The sequence below is a fragment of the Chenopodium quinoa genome, unplaced genomic scaffold (assembly GCF_001683475.1).
Source record: "Chenopodium quinoa cultivar QQ74 unplaced genomic scaffold, ASM168347v1, whole genome shotgun sequence".
NCBI classification, from domain to species: Eukaryota; Viridiplantae; Streptophyta; class Magnoliopsida; order Caryophyllales; family Amaranthaceae; genus Chenopodium; species Chenopodium quinoa.
Genome location: NW_018743212.1, coordinates 2103737 through 2120382, shown reverse-complemented (window position 1 = coordinate 2120382; position 16646 = coordinate 2103737). Strand labels below are relative to the sequence as shown.

At 34.7% G+C, this 16646-nt stretch overlaps 2 protein-coding genes across 2 annotated transcripts; both read left to right on the top strand.

Annotated features, from left to right (window-relative positions):
- The first annotated feature begins 2343 nt into the window (after positions 1 to 2343).
- On the top strand, positions 2344 to 3486 carry LOC110734366 (ethylene-responsive transcription factor 1B-like). Its single transcript, XM_021914498.1, has one exon. It carries the CDS (start codon positions 2404 to 2406, stop codon positions 3202 to 3204), a length of 801 nt encoding a protein of 266 aa, XP_021770190.1. The 5' UTR covers positions 2344 to 2403; the 3' UTR covers positions 3205 to 3486.
- Positions 3487 to 12559: 9073 nt separating this feature from the next.
- Positions 12560 to 16181, top strand: LOC110734364 (probable inorganic phosphate transporter 1-7). The gene is made up of 3 exons (XM_021914496.1): positions 12560 to 13027; positions 14163 to 14770; positions 14913 to 16181. The coding sequence occupies exons 2-3, from the start codon at positions 14193 to 14195 to the stop codon at positions 15919 to 15921; spliced, it is 1587 nt and encodes a 528-aa protein (XP_021770188.1). The 5' UTR covers positions 12560 to 13027; positions 14163 to 14192; the 3' UTR covers positions 15922 to 16181.
- Positions 16182 to 16646: the final 465 nt, after the last annotated feature.

Here is a 16646-nt window from a genome sequence, read left to right as displayed (position 1 = left end):
ATAATAGTAGTATAAAAATTTAACAAACTTCCTTAAGTAATGACTATTATTGGTGAATAATGTATGCATACATATCCTATAAAAAGGGGAACAATAGTTTTTTTTTTTAGATGTAACATTATCTAAATGCTTTAATTGTGATGTGCAATGTTTGTAGTTAGTTTGTGTCCCTAATGTCATCATTTCAAAATTGGCTTTGGTGTTTTTTGTCAAAGAAATTTGGCTTGGTGTTGAGGTGAAATCCTAATCAATCGTTAGGTGTCATTTTCTGTATTATTTGTACATATTTGATGATGCTTAGGCTAAGCAATACCCTTACGTATGCCTGCCAATGCCATATAAGGAATTTTGGAATGTTTCTTCTTTCTTTCACATGAAACCTGGTATGCGGCTTCCTTTCTAGACCCCAGTGAGCTACTAAGCTACATAGTTACTACTCCGTAATATTTATCGTATATAAGAACATTAACCGAGTCAAAACTCCCTTGAAAGTACAAATAATATTTGTTTTAGGCTACATTTAGGCCCTGTTTGGTAGTAGGCCGAGTCAAAGCTCCCTTGAAAAGTACAAATAATATTTGTTTTAGGCTACGTTTAGGTAGTGGTAAGTGTTTTGACCAAGTCAAAACACTAGTAGGAAAAATAAGTGTGTTTGGTAAGGTAGTGTTTCATATAGCAGTTAGTGGTAGAGATAGCATTTAGGTAGCTTTTGTCAAACGTTAAAAATATTAGCATTAGATGAGTGTAGGGTTTTTAGAAAAATAATAAGGATCTTGCTAACGAACGCACCTGAGGCGTAAGATAAGCATTTTATTTATTTTCTAAAGTGGTATTAATTTAGGAATGCATGTCAAAATCACGCGTTGATCAGTGTAATTAATGTTCATTTTTATCTAATATTTCTACTTTTAATTATCTTATCCAACATCCCCGGGACATTCGTTAGCTTTTGCAAAATACGGAGTAATAATTGAAGGTATAGCTTTTAAAGTAATACGAAGTATATATTTCATTTTTTTATCAACCCAACCATTAATTTTAATAAACAATTATGAGAAAAACCAGCAAGCTAGGTTTCATGGAAACGAGAAACAAAAACGGAAACGAGAAAACGGGGAAACGAAAAATTTAAAATTATGGAAAACGGAGACACGAAAAATAATTTGAAATATCACCTTCAAAAGGCAATATTATTGACATATTTTCTTAATGAAAAGTGAAAAATAAAGAAAGCAAGCAAAAAATACAATAAATTAGGCTATATTTAGGAGATTAACCGTTGAAAAAATCAAATTTTTACGTGGAAAAATGTTTTTTCAATTTAAAATCCATATCTCTAAGGGTTAATTTTAATTAAAGTTTCGGAGAAGTTTCCAGAGTTTCGGAAACAGAAATGATGTCGGAAACGGAAACGTTGACCCAGAGAGTGTTTCCGTGCATCACAGCCAGCAAGGTTAGAACTTAGAAGATGCTTATGGAAATTTTTGACTTTACTCCGTAGATTTTTTTAAAGGCACGTAATAGTCTATTTCACACTTTTATTTACCTGATGATTTTTACTAATTAAAGTTGACTTTATTGATTTGCTATTGTTTGTTATTCTATAAAATTCGTATCAAAATTTAATTTAGATTAATTTTTCTAATTAATTTTAAGCAATAGATTGTTACTATTACAGTTCACAGTTAATTTCTTTCCACATGAAACTTGCTAATTTAACCCTTCAACAACAAGTTATCACATAAACAATACTTGTTTCCAATTTTATTGACTATGAATAGTTTGTTCATTATTTCATTCAATAACTAAACATGACCATGCTACAAGCTACATGGGCCCATTAGAAAAAGAAACAAATAAATCCAAACTTTATATTATAATCTAATATTAAAATCAATTATAAACCATTGATTAAGAAGATAAATGACATCACCTTGAATGCTATCCTACCTTGACCACGCCGCCGGGGCAACCATTGACCCACGTGCTTAAAATAATTCACCTTAAAATCCATTCAAATTTTGGTCTCTTGTCAAGTCTCACAAAACATCAACTACATATACCAAAAGTTAAATTAAAAGAAGCATCAAACATTAAAAAATTGCTTTATATTCCTATCAAATCTATCCAAAATATTGTTAATAATTCTAGGACATCCTCCTTTGCCCATAATTCAGAATATGTCACACTCACATTATTTTACATCAATAAAATCTAGTAAACCCTTGTTTTGACATTATTATACTAGCATTACCTTACTTTTACTATACTATGGAATATGGATATGTCATTTTATTTTGGTCCACTAATTTTAAGGGGTATAAATAAGGTGGAATGTGAATCAAAATTTTCCAATTGGTGTGTCTTCTTAACTCTTTTAAGCCTTAAACTTTCAACTTCAAGATGGATAATTCTTTTTATTATTCATCTTTCTCTTCACACCAAACTCAAAACTATTACTACCACCACCATCACCCTCAATCAACTCCGTCGGAGTCGGAATCATCCGGCTCCGTCGGATCATCAGAATCGTTCCCTTGGAACGAGTTTTGGTCTACTTACAATTCCGTTACACTTCCTCAGCTCCCATTTAATATAAACGACTCTGATGAGATCGCCTTATTTAACATGTTATCAGAGCAGGGTACACAGCAGGGAAATCGGGCTGAAACAAATCCCGCTTCCCCTGCTTCAACCAACTCCGCCACGTCATCATTCTCTCAAGCTGACGTGGGGCCCATGGAGGTGGAGAAGAAGTCCTATAGAGGGGTGAGGAGGCGGCCGTGGGGGAAGTATGCGGCGGAGATTAGGGACTCGACAAGAAACGGTGTCCGAGTTTGGCTAGGCACGTTTGACAATGCGGAGGCGGCCGCCTTGGCTTATGATCAAGCGGCATTCGCGATGAGGGGGCCAATGGCGGTGCTCAACTTTCCGGTAGAGATAGTAAGGGAATCATTGAAGGAGATGAAAAGAGAAAATGGAGAATTTGATGAGGATAACCAAGCTTGCTCTACTTCCCCTGTAATTGCATTGAAAAGGAAACACTTACTGAATAGGAAATCAATGGGAAATAATAGTAGAAAAAGAGAAAGAAAAGTGAAGAATCAAACTAATACTTCTTCTTCTAATCATGGTTCTACAAATATGGTGGTTTTTGAAGATTTAGGAGCTGATTATTTGGAACAATTATTGAGTTGTTCTTAAGTGAAAAAAGAACAAAATTAGAGTTACAATTTTGGGTGCTCTGTTTCTTATCCCCTAAAAACAGGGGAGCTGTAAAAGTATAAGTTATTATTAACTTCTCCAACTTTTTTCCTTAATTTTTTATGTGGTTTTTTAAGAAAAAAAAATGTTTTTTTTATTAGTTTATCCCCTTGGTTTCTTTTGTAAATATGGAGAATGGAGGTTCATGTATTAGTAGTTGTTTTATCCATAGAACTATTTGTCTATTTGTAATTGCTTTTAAAGAATCTATATTTTATTTTACTCATAATTAGAATTAACTATTTACGTCTGATTTCATCGATACTATTGGATTTTTTGCACGTTAAATTTTGTATAATTTATAAATAAAAAAAATTAACAACTTTGATCATGTATTATAAAATTATTTTGGATTATGTGGATAAATATATCCAAATGACATGTAAGAGTTCTAATTTCTAAAACACATGGTAATTGCTAAAATTGGTTGAAGCATGCATGTTTCATATGTCTCGTGATTTCGTGAATACATGTGTCTAAAAGTAAGACTAATGTGTTAATCATATATAATATGAAGTATTAACTTTATTATAATAATCACGTGTTTAAGATATTGTTAGTTGTTTGTCTGTCTCCAAATAATAGGTCGTGTATTGTGTTTAGTGAGCTAAAGTTATGATTATAAGTTATTAATGTGATAAAATTAAGAAACATCACAAAGATCTCAAAAGATTATATTCTAGGCACAAAATATAGCAACTAAATATTATCATATAATTTCCTAAAATATAATATTCCCAATACCCCCCCTCAAGTTGGAGCATGGGGATTGTAAATGCCCAACTTGGAAAGAAGATGATCAAACTGAGACTTCCCAAGCACCTTAGTGAAAATGTCTGCAAGTTGTTCCTTAGTGGAAACATAAGAAGGATCAATTAAGCCCTCTGTAATGGCATCACGAACAATGTGACAATCAATCTCAATGTGCTTCGTACGTTCATGAAAAACTGGATTTCGAGCTATATATAAAGCAGATTGATTATCACAAAACAACTTGATCGCCTTAGGGTGTTCAACACCCAAACTCAAAAGCAAGGCCTTCAACCATTTCAACTCATGTGTGGTTGAAGACATGCAACGATACTCAGCCTCAGAAGAGGATGTGGCAACTGTGGGTTGTTTCTTGGTCTTCCAAGAAATAGGTGATTTACCAAGGAACACAAGCCAACCTGTCAACGAACGACGAGTAAGAGGACACGCCGCCCAATCTGAATCACACCAGCCCTGCAAAGTCAAGTCACTATCGGCACTCAACAAAATACCCTGTCCTGGGGTACCTTTTAAATAACGAACCACCCTGAGAGCTGCTTCCCAATGCTCAACCCGTGGCTCGTGCATAAACTGTGAAAGAATATGAACCGAATATGCCAAATCCGGTCTAGTCACCGAGAGATAAATCAATCGCCCTACCAGTCTACGATAAGACTCGGGATTCTCAAGTAACTCACCACTAGCAAGACTTAGCTTGTGGCTCTGCTCAATCGGAAAACCACTTGGTTTCGCACCTAATAGCCCTGCTTCAGAAACAATATCCAAGGTGTATTTTCGTTGTCACAAAAACAAACCTGATTTACTACGAGCAACTTCAATGCCCAAAAAATATTTTAAAGGACCAAGATCCTTCATCTTGAAACAATCACCAAGATAAGATTTGAACACATTTAATGCAGCGGAATCATTCCCAGAAATAATAATATCATCAACATAAACTAAGACATTAATCTGAACATTGCCTTTAGAGTATGTGAAAAGAGAATAATCAGAGTAAGACTGAATAAAACCGTACCCTTTTAAAGCCGTAGTGAGTTTTGCAAACCAACATCTCGGAGCTTGTTTCAACCCATACAAAGACTTTCTCAAACGACACACCAAACTTGAATCCGAACTCTCAAAACCTGGGGGTAATTTCATGTACACTTCCTCTTCTAGATCACCATGTAGGAAAGCATTATGAACATCCATTTGCTGAATTTCCCAGTTTTTTGAAACCGCTATAGCAAGGAAAGCACGAATAGTAGTCATTTTTGCAACCGGAGCAAAGGTCTCACCATAATCAATGCCTTCTCGTTGATGATTACCAAAAACAACCAATCGAGACTTTAGACGCTCAACATCACCATTAGACAAAAATTTTGTCTTGTACACCCATTGACAACCTAGAGCTATCTTACCGGGAGGAAGATGCTCTAATGTCCAAGTCCCATTATCCTCCAAAGCCCTTATTTCTTCTTTCATAGAACGTCGCCAACCTTCAGATTTCATGGCTTCTCTAAAAGATTTTGGATCCTTTCCCAAAACAACAGCTGCAAGAAATTTGCGATAATTTACAGAAAACATGTCACAATTTATATAGTGGGACAAAGGATAAGGCGTACCTGAAGGAGTATTAGATGACGGAGAGGAAGAAGACGGACTATTAGCAAAAACAGAATGTGTCACATAATCACGCAACTTGACTGATGGAATTTTCACACGATGACCTTTACCTAACACCTTCGGTTGAGGCTGCTTGGAGGTATCAAGTTGCTGCTCGGCCTCTGTGTTTCTGCTGTCGGGCTGAATACGAGACCCAGCTGTCGCTGGAATTCCAGCGCTTGAGGAAGCAGTTGGGTTCAATGGCTGTGGAGTATACCCTGCGCCCGTAGGAATTGCTGCGGGGGAAGCTGGAGCAGTCTGCTCAGCCGCAGGTGCACCCGCGTGTGAAGGCTGCGGTGTGGCAGTGGGCACTGTGTTGGGGGCAGACTGTTCGAAGGTCTGAGCTGCCTGTTGCTCGACATACATACCTCCATTAACACCCAATTCAAACTCATTGTCATATCCCAAAAAATCCTCATGTATGTCATCATTATTATCAGAAATTGGAGAAGTTATATTTACATCTTCCGGGGAACTAAACGGAAACACCCCTTCAACAAACTTCACGTTTCGTGACACAAAAAAAACTTTTGAATCAAGATCATACAATCTCCATCCTTTCTTCCCAAAGGGATATCCCAGAAAGATACATTTCCTACTCCGACTGGCAAAATTGTCTCCATTTGTTTTCTGATTATGAGCAAAACAAAGACATCCAAAAGTACGGAGAGCATCAAACTAAGGTGGTTTGTTGAACAAAATTTCAAATGGAGTTTTATTTTGTAACAAGGGAGTGGGTGTACGATTAATTAGATGAGCAGCGGCAAGGACACACTCCCCCCAAAAATAAATAGGCAAATTGGCTTGAAACCTCAAAGCTCTCCCAACTTCAAGAATGTGTTTGTGTTTTCTCTCAACCCTCCCATTTTGTTGTGGAGTCCCCACACAAGAGGTTTGGAAAACAATACCGGTAGCACTAAAATAATCATGCAAGCAATTAAATTCCGTACCATTATCACTTTGCACAACTTTAATATTTTGAGAAAATTGCCTATCAACCATTGCAACAAATGCTAAAAACATTCGAAACACCTCAGTTTTATCAACCAACAAGTAAATCCAAACAGCTCGGGAATAATCATCAACGACGGTAAAAAAATTACGAGCTCCGCACGATGAGACATGTCGATACAGACCCCACAAATCACAATGTATTTTCTCAAAAATCCTAGAAGCTCTACCATCACTTAAAGGAAATTTATCTCTAGGATGTTTAGCACGCATACATACCTCACACCCTTTAGCAAGATTATGTTTATTTCCACTGACATGAGGAAGTAACTTAACCACTTTTTCAGAAGGATGACCCATTCGACGATGCCACAACTCCAAGGTCGACGTAGCTTCACCCACATCAACATGATTCACCGAATCTGAATTGCTAAAATAATATAGTCCGTCTCTCCTAGCTCCCGTTCCAATCAACTCCTTCGTTTGATCCTGTACAACACACATATAAGAGTTAAATTGGACAGTACAATTAAGCTCATCTGTAATTTGGGACACAGAAAGCAAATTACAACTCAAATTAGGAACATAAAGAACCCCGTTTAGGGTGAGTTTGTCCGACAAACGAACATAACCAATTAAAGAAGCCAATACGGTGTCACCATTGGGAAGACCAACATGACACTCAAAACCCTGCGTATCAAATAACCAAGATTTGTCTCCGGTAACATGATGAGTTGCCCCTGTGTCAATTATCCAAGAGGTAACATCAAATTTTCCTGTCAAAAAATTTTCGGGCATATGAACATTACCAAACAATCCTGTTATTGTCTCAACTGTAGTACTTGAAACGACATTAGCACGAATCAAATTTCGTGGGTCTGGATGGTGCTTGACCATGTATATGGTATTGTGATGTGTTTGTAGTGGAGGGAATGCATGAAAATCACAATTGGCCACCACATGGCAGCTTTTGTTGCAAATTTTATCTGATTTATCATCGAAATTGGTAGCTTTGAGTTGGGTAGAAGTTAAAAAATTCCTAGGTTGACCTTGCAACTCAAGGGACAACAGTGTATTGGTTGTAATTTCGAGATAATGAAGTGACAATAATGGAGACGTGTCTCCGACCATTGTGGAAAAAAAATTCAACCTGCTCTTGATACCAAGCTAAATTATAGAGAGAATATGATAAATTGAATAAACTCAATCACTTGCCTCCCATTGATACGGCCATAGCCAATATATAATACAAGGTTTTCCTAATGTGATAAAATTAAGAAATATCACAAAGATCTCAAAAGATTATATTCTAGGCACAAAATATAGCAACTAAATATTATCATATAATTTCCTAAAATATAATATTCCCAATAGTTATGAATTAGTCAATTTGTACAAATGTTTTCAATTGGCAAGCAGTATTATACCCATATGAGTATATGACGTTTAACTATTACTCATTTTCTTTTTTCCTCTTTTGATTTATACATTGTATTCTTTTGCTACTTGGACATTTACTTTTCACTAACAAAATTTACCCATGTGAATATGTGATTCTAATAGAACCACCAGTAACACTAGTTACTTGGTAAAAAAAAAATTGCAATACAATTATAAATTAAGAGAAGTTAATTAAATGAAAAGGAAATATGAAATGGAGGGAATATTGAAATAATATGTTTTTTTTTTGTTTTTGTTTTTGTTTTTTTTTTGTTTTTTTTTTTTTTTGAAAACAAGTAAACAACAATTGTGTCATGATGTATTGATGTACATAAATGATCTACCTAGAGGTGGGCATGGGCCGTGCTGGTTCGCGAGCGACACGAGCACGGCACGACACGGTGACCGAGGAGTGGGTCGTGGGCCGTGCCGTGAACACAATTTTGAAAAATCGGCATGAGCACGGCATGGTAATTTGGCTTGCCGGCACGCGGCACGCTAGGTACGACCCAGCACGGTCCGGCAAGGCACGGCCTCTGCAAAACAGCTATAATAACAATTTAATAATAAAATTAACATAAATAATAATAATAATAATAATAATAATAATAATAATAATAATAATAATAATAATACAGAGTAAAAGAACTATAATAATAAAAATAAGAACAGTAAAAAGAACAATAATAATATAATAATACAAAAGCATAAACATAAATTAATAAAATTATTTAAATATACTCATTTTAAAAGTTGTTCAAAAAAAATATATATATCGATTTTTTTTAATAAAAAAATTAAAAATTCTAGGCGGCCCGCTCCCTGTCCCGGCACGACACGCTAGGCACGTGGGTTGTGCCGTGTCGTGGGCTGGGGGTGTGCCAAATGGTGGCCCGGCATGGCACAGCCCCCCAAGTTGCAGGCACGACAAGCCCCGACACAAGCCACCATCAGGCACGACGAGGCACGACTCGACACGGCTCGCGGTGGCCCGGTACGGCATGCTGCCCACCTCTAGATCTACCATTTTGATGGGTCTTTCTTTTCACTTGGTCTAGCACTCTTTCTGAGCAGATGGACAATATCACCCATCCGAAGAGATGTTCATATGATGCAATTTTTCTTACTTTCTACACACGTTATTCAATTCACAACTAATAAGAATATTATTTACAATGATTATATGTGCATCTAAAATTCTCAGCTAATTTTTCATAACGTTGTTGAAAAGTAGAAAAAAATAATATTAAAACAAGCATCAAATTTAGGCTCTAAATCTTGAAATTATGAGTCCGTTCTGTTCACCTTATTTTCACTTATTTCAGATGTAATAAGTTAAAATAAATTCAGTTCGGGAAAAATAAATTCTGATAAGGGTTACCCAAGTACAAATTACAACTAAAATTAGCTTTAATAAGTTTAGATAAGATAAAATAAATCAGATGAATAAAACGCACCCTAATATTCTGATTATAATGTATCTTTCATTTTAATAAAGGGCAAAAAAAAAAAAAAAAAAATCTTAAAGTAAATATGTCAAATCTTTGGGCCAATATTCACAAGACTTTTCCGAGTTGGTTCATATGTAGGGCCCAATTTTACCATTGTTATAGCCCGTTCAGTTATCCTTGTCCACTCAATTACTTGCATAAGAAGTGATCTCACTTATCAAAGAAAAACTTGTTGAGTTGTTAGACTGTAAAACTTCTTACGAATTCTCAATTTGACCAAAGAAAGACTTTTGTACTCTTAGAGTACGACTAGAGACTGCTGATGCAATTACATAGATATTGAAAGATGGTAACGTTTTGCCGATTGGTTAAATGTCAATTAGTTTAGTTGGTTAAAATTTTAGGTGGTAGTTAACATCTGTGATTGATCAATCTTATTATTCATCTACATTATTCGTATTTTGTGACTTAATATCATAAGATGTTATATTGTAAAGTTTTTTTAGAGGGCATAGGTAAGATCCTATTGCGAAGAGTCCTACTGATCGAAGTCTTAGAGCTCAAACTCCATGTATATCGTGAGATTTGAAGCCAAACAAAGGAAAGGATAATAGCCTGATAAGATTGCAGACTTGTAAACCATCTTGACATTTGATGCTTAAAATTATATATCATCTTTCTTTTATCAATTATTAATTTATATATATTCATCAAATAATAAGTTCTAATATAACAATGGTTAAACATTCAAGCAATTAAAAGTGTAACATGATTTAGAAGTCAAAATGTCAAGGAGGATTCAGATTGTACAAACAATGCCCATCATAACCAAAATCAACACTGCATGCAGCATGCTTAAAGTGTTAATTCTTCAAATATTGAAGACAAAATTTAGTTGAATTTGGCTAGAAAACTCTACAAAAATAAAATAATGTATTGTGCACAGTAGACGTACAACAAATAATCTCAAAATAATCTATATTCAAATTTTATCATCCTTTTATTTTTTTTGATGGAATAATCATATTTTAATTTATTTTTTGGCAGAATTATCATACTTTAATTGAACTTATTTTAGTTGTAAACTAAAGTAATGTAAAACTTTTTTTTGGAACTTGAATTTCTAAATCTATGGCAAAAAAATTGAATAATACGGAATATATTAATTGGGCCATCAATATGGACCGCACCAAAAAGAAAGCACTATCCTTAGCAAAATCATTAAAATATATGTTGGTCCAACTACATACATGAAAAAAAGGTAAGGAAAAATCTTTTTTTTTTCTTGTTTGGCCTTTTGAAGGAGCTTCCTCGAACTACCACTATCTAATAATTGTTGTTGAAAAGTATAAAATTCTCAAAAAAAAACTTTTAACAAAAGATTAATGTACGCACAGTATCAATGGTCAAATACTCAATATATTAGTGTTTTGAAAGTTCAAAGAAATCATAATGATATAATTACTTAAAGTATTGCTTGGTTAAAACAAAAGAGAATTATTTTCTCTTTTAATTTACATATACATTGATTTAGGAAGCTCAACTTTTGATTTTGGCCCTTGAGTTTGGGGCTAATGATATAAAGTATTGAAATAGTCCACAAAACTTATGGGAGTCACATGGATTCAAATTGATCGTTTCTAAATGGAGAGAGATACAAATACGTAGTAATTTGAAGACATGGAAGTATGCAACAATGTTCATATTATTTGTTCAAGTTAAGTACGTATTGTTAGACATACTATCTATAATATGTACACCTTTCGTTTTTAAATAATTGCTACATTTTTCCATGCATGCAGTTTTAGGAGAAAGTAATAAAATATAGAGGTAGTGGGGTGGGTGGAAGAATAAAAAATTGTAAAAAGCAAAAGTAGTTGAGAGAGATTGGAGAAGAGAGAATATGAAATTAATATAATATATATGATTTATGTTGGGTTTACAAGTTGAGAGAAATCAATTAAAAATTGTAAAAACTTTCTAAATAAGGAAATAGAGCAAGTATTTAAAAACGGCCAAAAAAATGAAAAGTGTAGCAAGTATTTAAAAACGAAGGGAGTAATAGAAGTACATTAATGTAAGTACATTAGAAGTTTGCAAGTAAAGTAAAAAATAAAAATGTGTTAACTAAAAAAGAACAAAGAAAGTATATACAAAGTATATTATTGTATACTTGTTTTAAGTAAGAAGAATAATACTATAGAAAATAGATTAATTGAGGCCAGACCAATTGGATTTAATGGTACATGAAATGCACGCAACTACAGAACATAAGATTTGAAACAATTGTTATATAATTATATTCATCTAATTTCCACTTAGCTAAAAAAAAAAAGTTTAAATGAAAGCTTAAAGCCTTCTTCATCAGATAAGATATGTTTGAGAAGTGAGTTAAAATAAGTTTTGAAAAGAGTTTATAAGGTTTATCAAAGATTCAAACTTTCAAAGCTAAGGTCAAGTAATTAAAAAATAATAATTTTAATTACTAATAAAATTTGGCGAAATTTAGAAAATGAAAGTGATATTTTTGCTACTTAACGTGACATGGCAACTTTTTTTCTTTTGTTCAGATCCCTTAAAAATATTTTAGTGTGACATGTCACATTGTTAGCCTCTCTTTTACCCTCTCAATCTCCCCCTCACATTATTAATGCAATTACAGCAAGTCAGCAATTACCAAACCGGAGGAGTTTATTCCTTTCAGATGCTCCAGCATTCATTATTTTATCCCTATTTCCTAACTTTGCAACAAACTTCACAATTCACATTATCTAACAAAATAATCTCTTTTCTGCCACTAAAGAAGGTACAAAATCACCACAATAATAATAAAAGTAATAATTTCACTTAATAAAGACCGTATTAACATACCTACATGTATCTATATTTCTAAGTCTTGTATGTACTAATGTACGTCTGGTCTAATTCTTAAGAAAACATCTGTGATGCACACAAATCTCACATAATATACGTGCGATGTCAATAGATGTACATAAACATAAGACTGTGCACCAAATGAAATACTTTATTTTTTTTTTCACTGAATAAAACTTACGAGTACGATATAAATAATATGTCACTTGATCGATTGATCACAACATATGACGAAAAAGTAAAAAAAAAAACACGAGTGAAAAGGAAAGAGAGAGAGGGACAGCATAGCATTAGGAGGTCACTTAATTAGGTAGACTAATAAGAACGAGAAAGAAGGGAATATCCTTTAAACTCTAACAAGATACCATTTGAAGTTGTTAATTAAGTCCTGAAATTTGGCAAATATTATCTCTCATATAAATATACATCTTTGTGTTGTTCTTTTCTCCCATCTTTTTTCCCCATCACATAAATCAAACAAAATTGTTTTAAACTAAACCCAAAAAAAAAAAAAACAACACATTATTTTAAGAGATCTAAACCCCTTCTTTTGTTGTTTTTCTTCACTTATTTTTTGTCAGACTATTTGTAAACTGTACGTCAGCAACCTTAAACTGACAAAATTAATTCAGGTTTGTATGTTTATTTATCATTTTTTGTCATATTTTTATAATAGAAGTTCTATTATTACTTTTAATATTTGTAGAATTAGTTGTTGATTTATTATATTGAATTGTTTAATATGATGATGTGTTAATTTTTGTTAAGATCTTTGATTTGTCGTTACATGAATTATTGCGATGTGACAAATGAATAATGTGTTAAGTACAAATATTTCAAGTTTCCAATTCTTTGGGAGAATGAAGACTAAGGTATTTCATTGTTCATTTTAAGGATCGAATAATGCTTATTAATAATTTTTTTTAATATTTGTTTATGATTTGATTCACAAGTGTTTTATACAAAGTTATGGTCGGTACAATCTATCTTAATTAGTTATTACTAATTTTGGATATATGAAGATATTTCAAGTTTCGAGTCTTTTGACTAAAGTATTAAACTAATAGAATTTTGGGCGAACGCGAAAGTCATGTACACATAACATATTTATAGTGGTGTTTCCCACTTTCTAGATTTTTCTAGACTTATCTCATATTACATGTATCTAGATTTTTCTAACATGCATGCATAATCTCACCTATTGATCATGAAATCACGATTAAATTAAAGATTTGTATCTCTTCATCCGTAATCTTACCTATTGATCATGGAATCACGATAATAACTATGGATTTTAGTGTCGTACTCGTATAGGTTAGATTTATATTCTATACGTAACAAATTATCAAATTTATGCCTAATAGAATTTGTTCGTACTTGTCCATTTTGTTCCATGTGGGAGCACACGAATAAGAAAAGTGTAGTAGGCCAGGTTTCGATATTCTCACGAGTACTTACTTGCACTTTATAAAAATTTAAGCTTATGATATATGAAAAGTATGTATCCAACCTTTTCTAGAACAATGATAACACTAATATATACTCTACTTTTCAAAATTTGTGAATTAACGGTTTTCATCTTACATTCGAGTGTATAGTGTGTACTCTATAAGTGTATAGGAGATTATGACTTGTTTGTTTCATATTATGTCGTATGAAATGAATTTAACTATTTGTCTGTGTACAATGTATGTAACGAGTATTCATTATATATACACATGCCTGTATTCTGTAACTAATTAATATTACTCATTGGAATTTTTTCAGGTGAAAACAACAGAAGAAGATTAAAGTGTCATGGCGAAGGATCAATTACATGTCCTAAATGCCTTAGATGTAGCCAAGACACAATGGTACCATTTTACGGCGATTGTCATAGCAGGGATGGGCTTCTTTACGGACGCCTACGATTTGTTCTGTATATCCTTAGTGACAAAACTCCTAGGACGGGTTTATTTTCACGTGCCCGGCTCAGGAAAGCCGGGCACATTACCTCCTAGATACTCCTCGGCTATCAATGGAGTAGCCTTGGTAGGGACTCTAGCCGGGCAACTCTTCTTTGGCTGGCTCGGTGACAAGCTGGGCCGAAAAAAGGTCTATGGACTAACACTAATGCTCATGTGTCTTTGTTCCGTGGCCTCGGGTCTCTCCTTTGGGAGTAACCCGAATTCTGTGATGGTCACCCTTTGCTTCTTTCGGTTTTGGCTTGGGTTTGGGATTGGTGGGGATTACCCCTTATCCGCCACCATCATGTCCGAGTATGCTAATAAGAAGACCCGTGGAGCGTTCATTGCAGCCGTGTTTGCTATGCAAGGGTTCGGGATCCTTTCTGGTGGTGTATTCGCAATTTTGATCTCTGCTGCATTCGACGCTAGGTACGTATACTTGTACACATTAACATCAGTATGCTGATAAACAATAATTTTCGTGAAAAAATTGCTGATAAACTTGTAAGAAAGTACATTACATAACAAAATATCTAATCAATCTGACTTGAAAATGGTTGTTGTGTCCTAGGTTTCCAGCTCCATCGTATGAAGACGATCCAATTAAGTCCACAATCCCACAAGCAGACTTCGTCTGGAGGATCATACTAATGGTTGGAGCACTACCAGCACTTATGACATACTACTGGCGAATGAAGATGCCTGAGACTGCAAGGTATACCGCGCTGGTTGCAAAGAATACTAAGCAGGCGGCTGCTGATATGGGGAAGGTATTAAATCAAGAGATCGAAGAGGAGCAGCCTCAAGGGGTGGAGAAGTTGGGGACAAAGACCATTTGGGGTTTGTTCTCCAAGGAGTTTGCTCAACGTCATGGTCTGCACTTACTAGGAACTGCTAGTACTTGGTTCTTACTTGACATCGCGTTTTATAGTCAGAATCTTTTTCAGAAGGATATTTTTAGTGCTGTGGGGTGGATCCCGGCTGCTAAATCAATGAACGCGATCCAAGAGGTGTATAAGATTGCTCGAGCTCAGACTTTGATCGCGTTATGTAGTACTGTTCCTGGGTACTGGTTTACTGTCTTCCTCATTGATAGGATTGGGCGGTTTGCTATCCAAATTTTGGGGTTTGCCATGATGACAGTATTCATGTTTGCCCTCGCAATTCCTTACAACCATTGGACTCACCCGGAGAACAGGATTGGGTTCGTTATGATGTATGCCTTAACCTTCTTCTTTGCCAACTTTGGCCCCAATGCTACCACATTTGTGGTTCCTGCAGAGATCTTCCCTGCGCGGCTAAGATCTACTTGTCATGGGATATCAGCTGCCGCTGGGAAGGCAGGTGCCATAGTTGGCGCGTTTGGGTTCTTATATTTGGCTCAGAATACTGACCCAAAGAAGACAGACCAAGGTTACCCTCCAGGCATTGGAGTGAAAAACTCGCTCATTGTTCTAGGTGTTATTAATTTGCTAGGGCTGTTCTTTACCTTCTTGGTGCCTGAGGCGAAGGGGAAATCTTTAGAAGAAATCTCGCGGGAAAATGAAGATGATCAGGAAGAAGAACCATCCATAGTTTGAGTTTGTTTGGGATTTCTAGTGTAGTTTAAGATCAGTTTTCCAATGTCTACTGTAGTGTGATCAATGTTTCTTTCTTATTTCTCAGGTACTAGTTTCTCTACGACATTAGTTGTGTCGAGTGTGCTACATTGTTGCATAAATTGTGTTGAGTGTTTAAGTAGGTTGTGAAGGAATCTATCGTGTTTGGATTGTTGGAACAGGGGCTGAAAATCATTGCATTGTTTATTTTATAACGTCAGCCATTGCAACTTACAGATGAAGGTTCAATGCGCCGATCTTTGGAAAAAAATAGATGAGTTTCACTATCAGGTCTGCTGTTTTTTTTTTTTCAGTAGAAAACTTCAAGGTTTAGATGGTTATTTGTAAAGAAGAGTCAAGGAAGTCTCTTAATGCACTTAAAAATTAGCAAGAAGAATGAAATGCAAAATGAAGTGGTAAAACATTTTAGTTACCTGCTTTCAATTAGCGGTGATGAAGGCAGGAGTATCTGATATCAGGCTATGTTCTTGCTAAAAATCATGTTTATTCGTCAGCAATTAATTTCTAATGTGTAGAAACACTTCAAGCCCTTAAAAAGAAGAATTACTTCATATAAATTATCCATTGTAAACCAAGAAAACAATCTTAAGAACCTCATAGTGATACTTCAGAGATATTTCTACTAGGTTTCCTCTAAGTTTGCCAAGAAAGAAGCATTTTGAAGCTCTAAGTTTGCCAAGTAGATG

Coding starts and splice junctions, on each gene's coding strand:
- LOC110734364 (XM_021914496.1), top strand. CDS start 14,193: ATGGCGAAGGATCAATTACATGTCCTAAATGCCTTAGATGTAGCCAAG. Junction 14,771..14,912: donor TCTGCTGCATTCGACGCTAG/GTACGTATACTT, acceptor GTTGTGTCCTAG/GTTTCCAGCTCCATCGTATG.
- LOC110734366 (XM_021914498.1), top strand. CDS start 2,404: ATGGATAATTCTTTTTATTATTCATCTTTCTCTTCACACCAAACTCAA.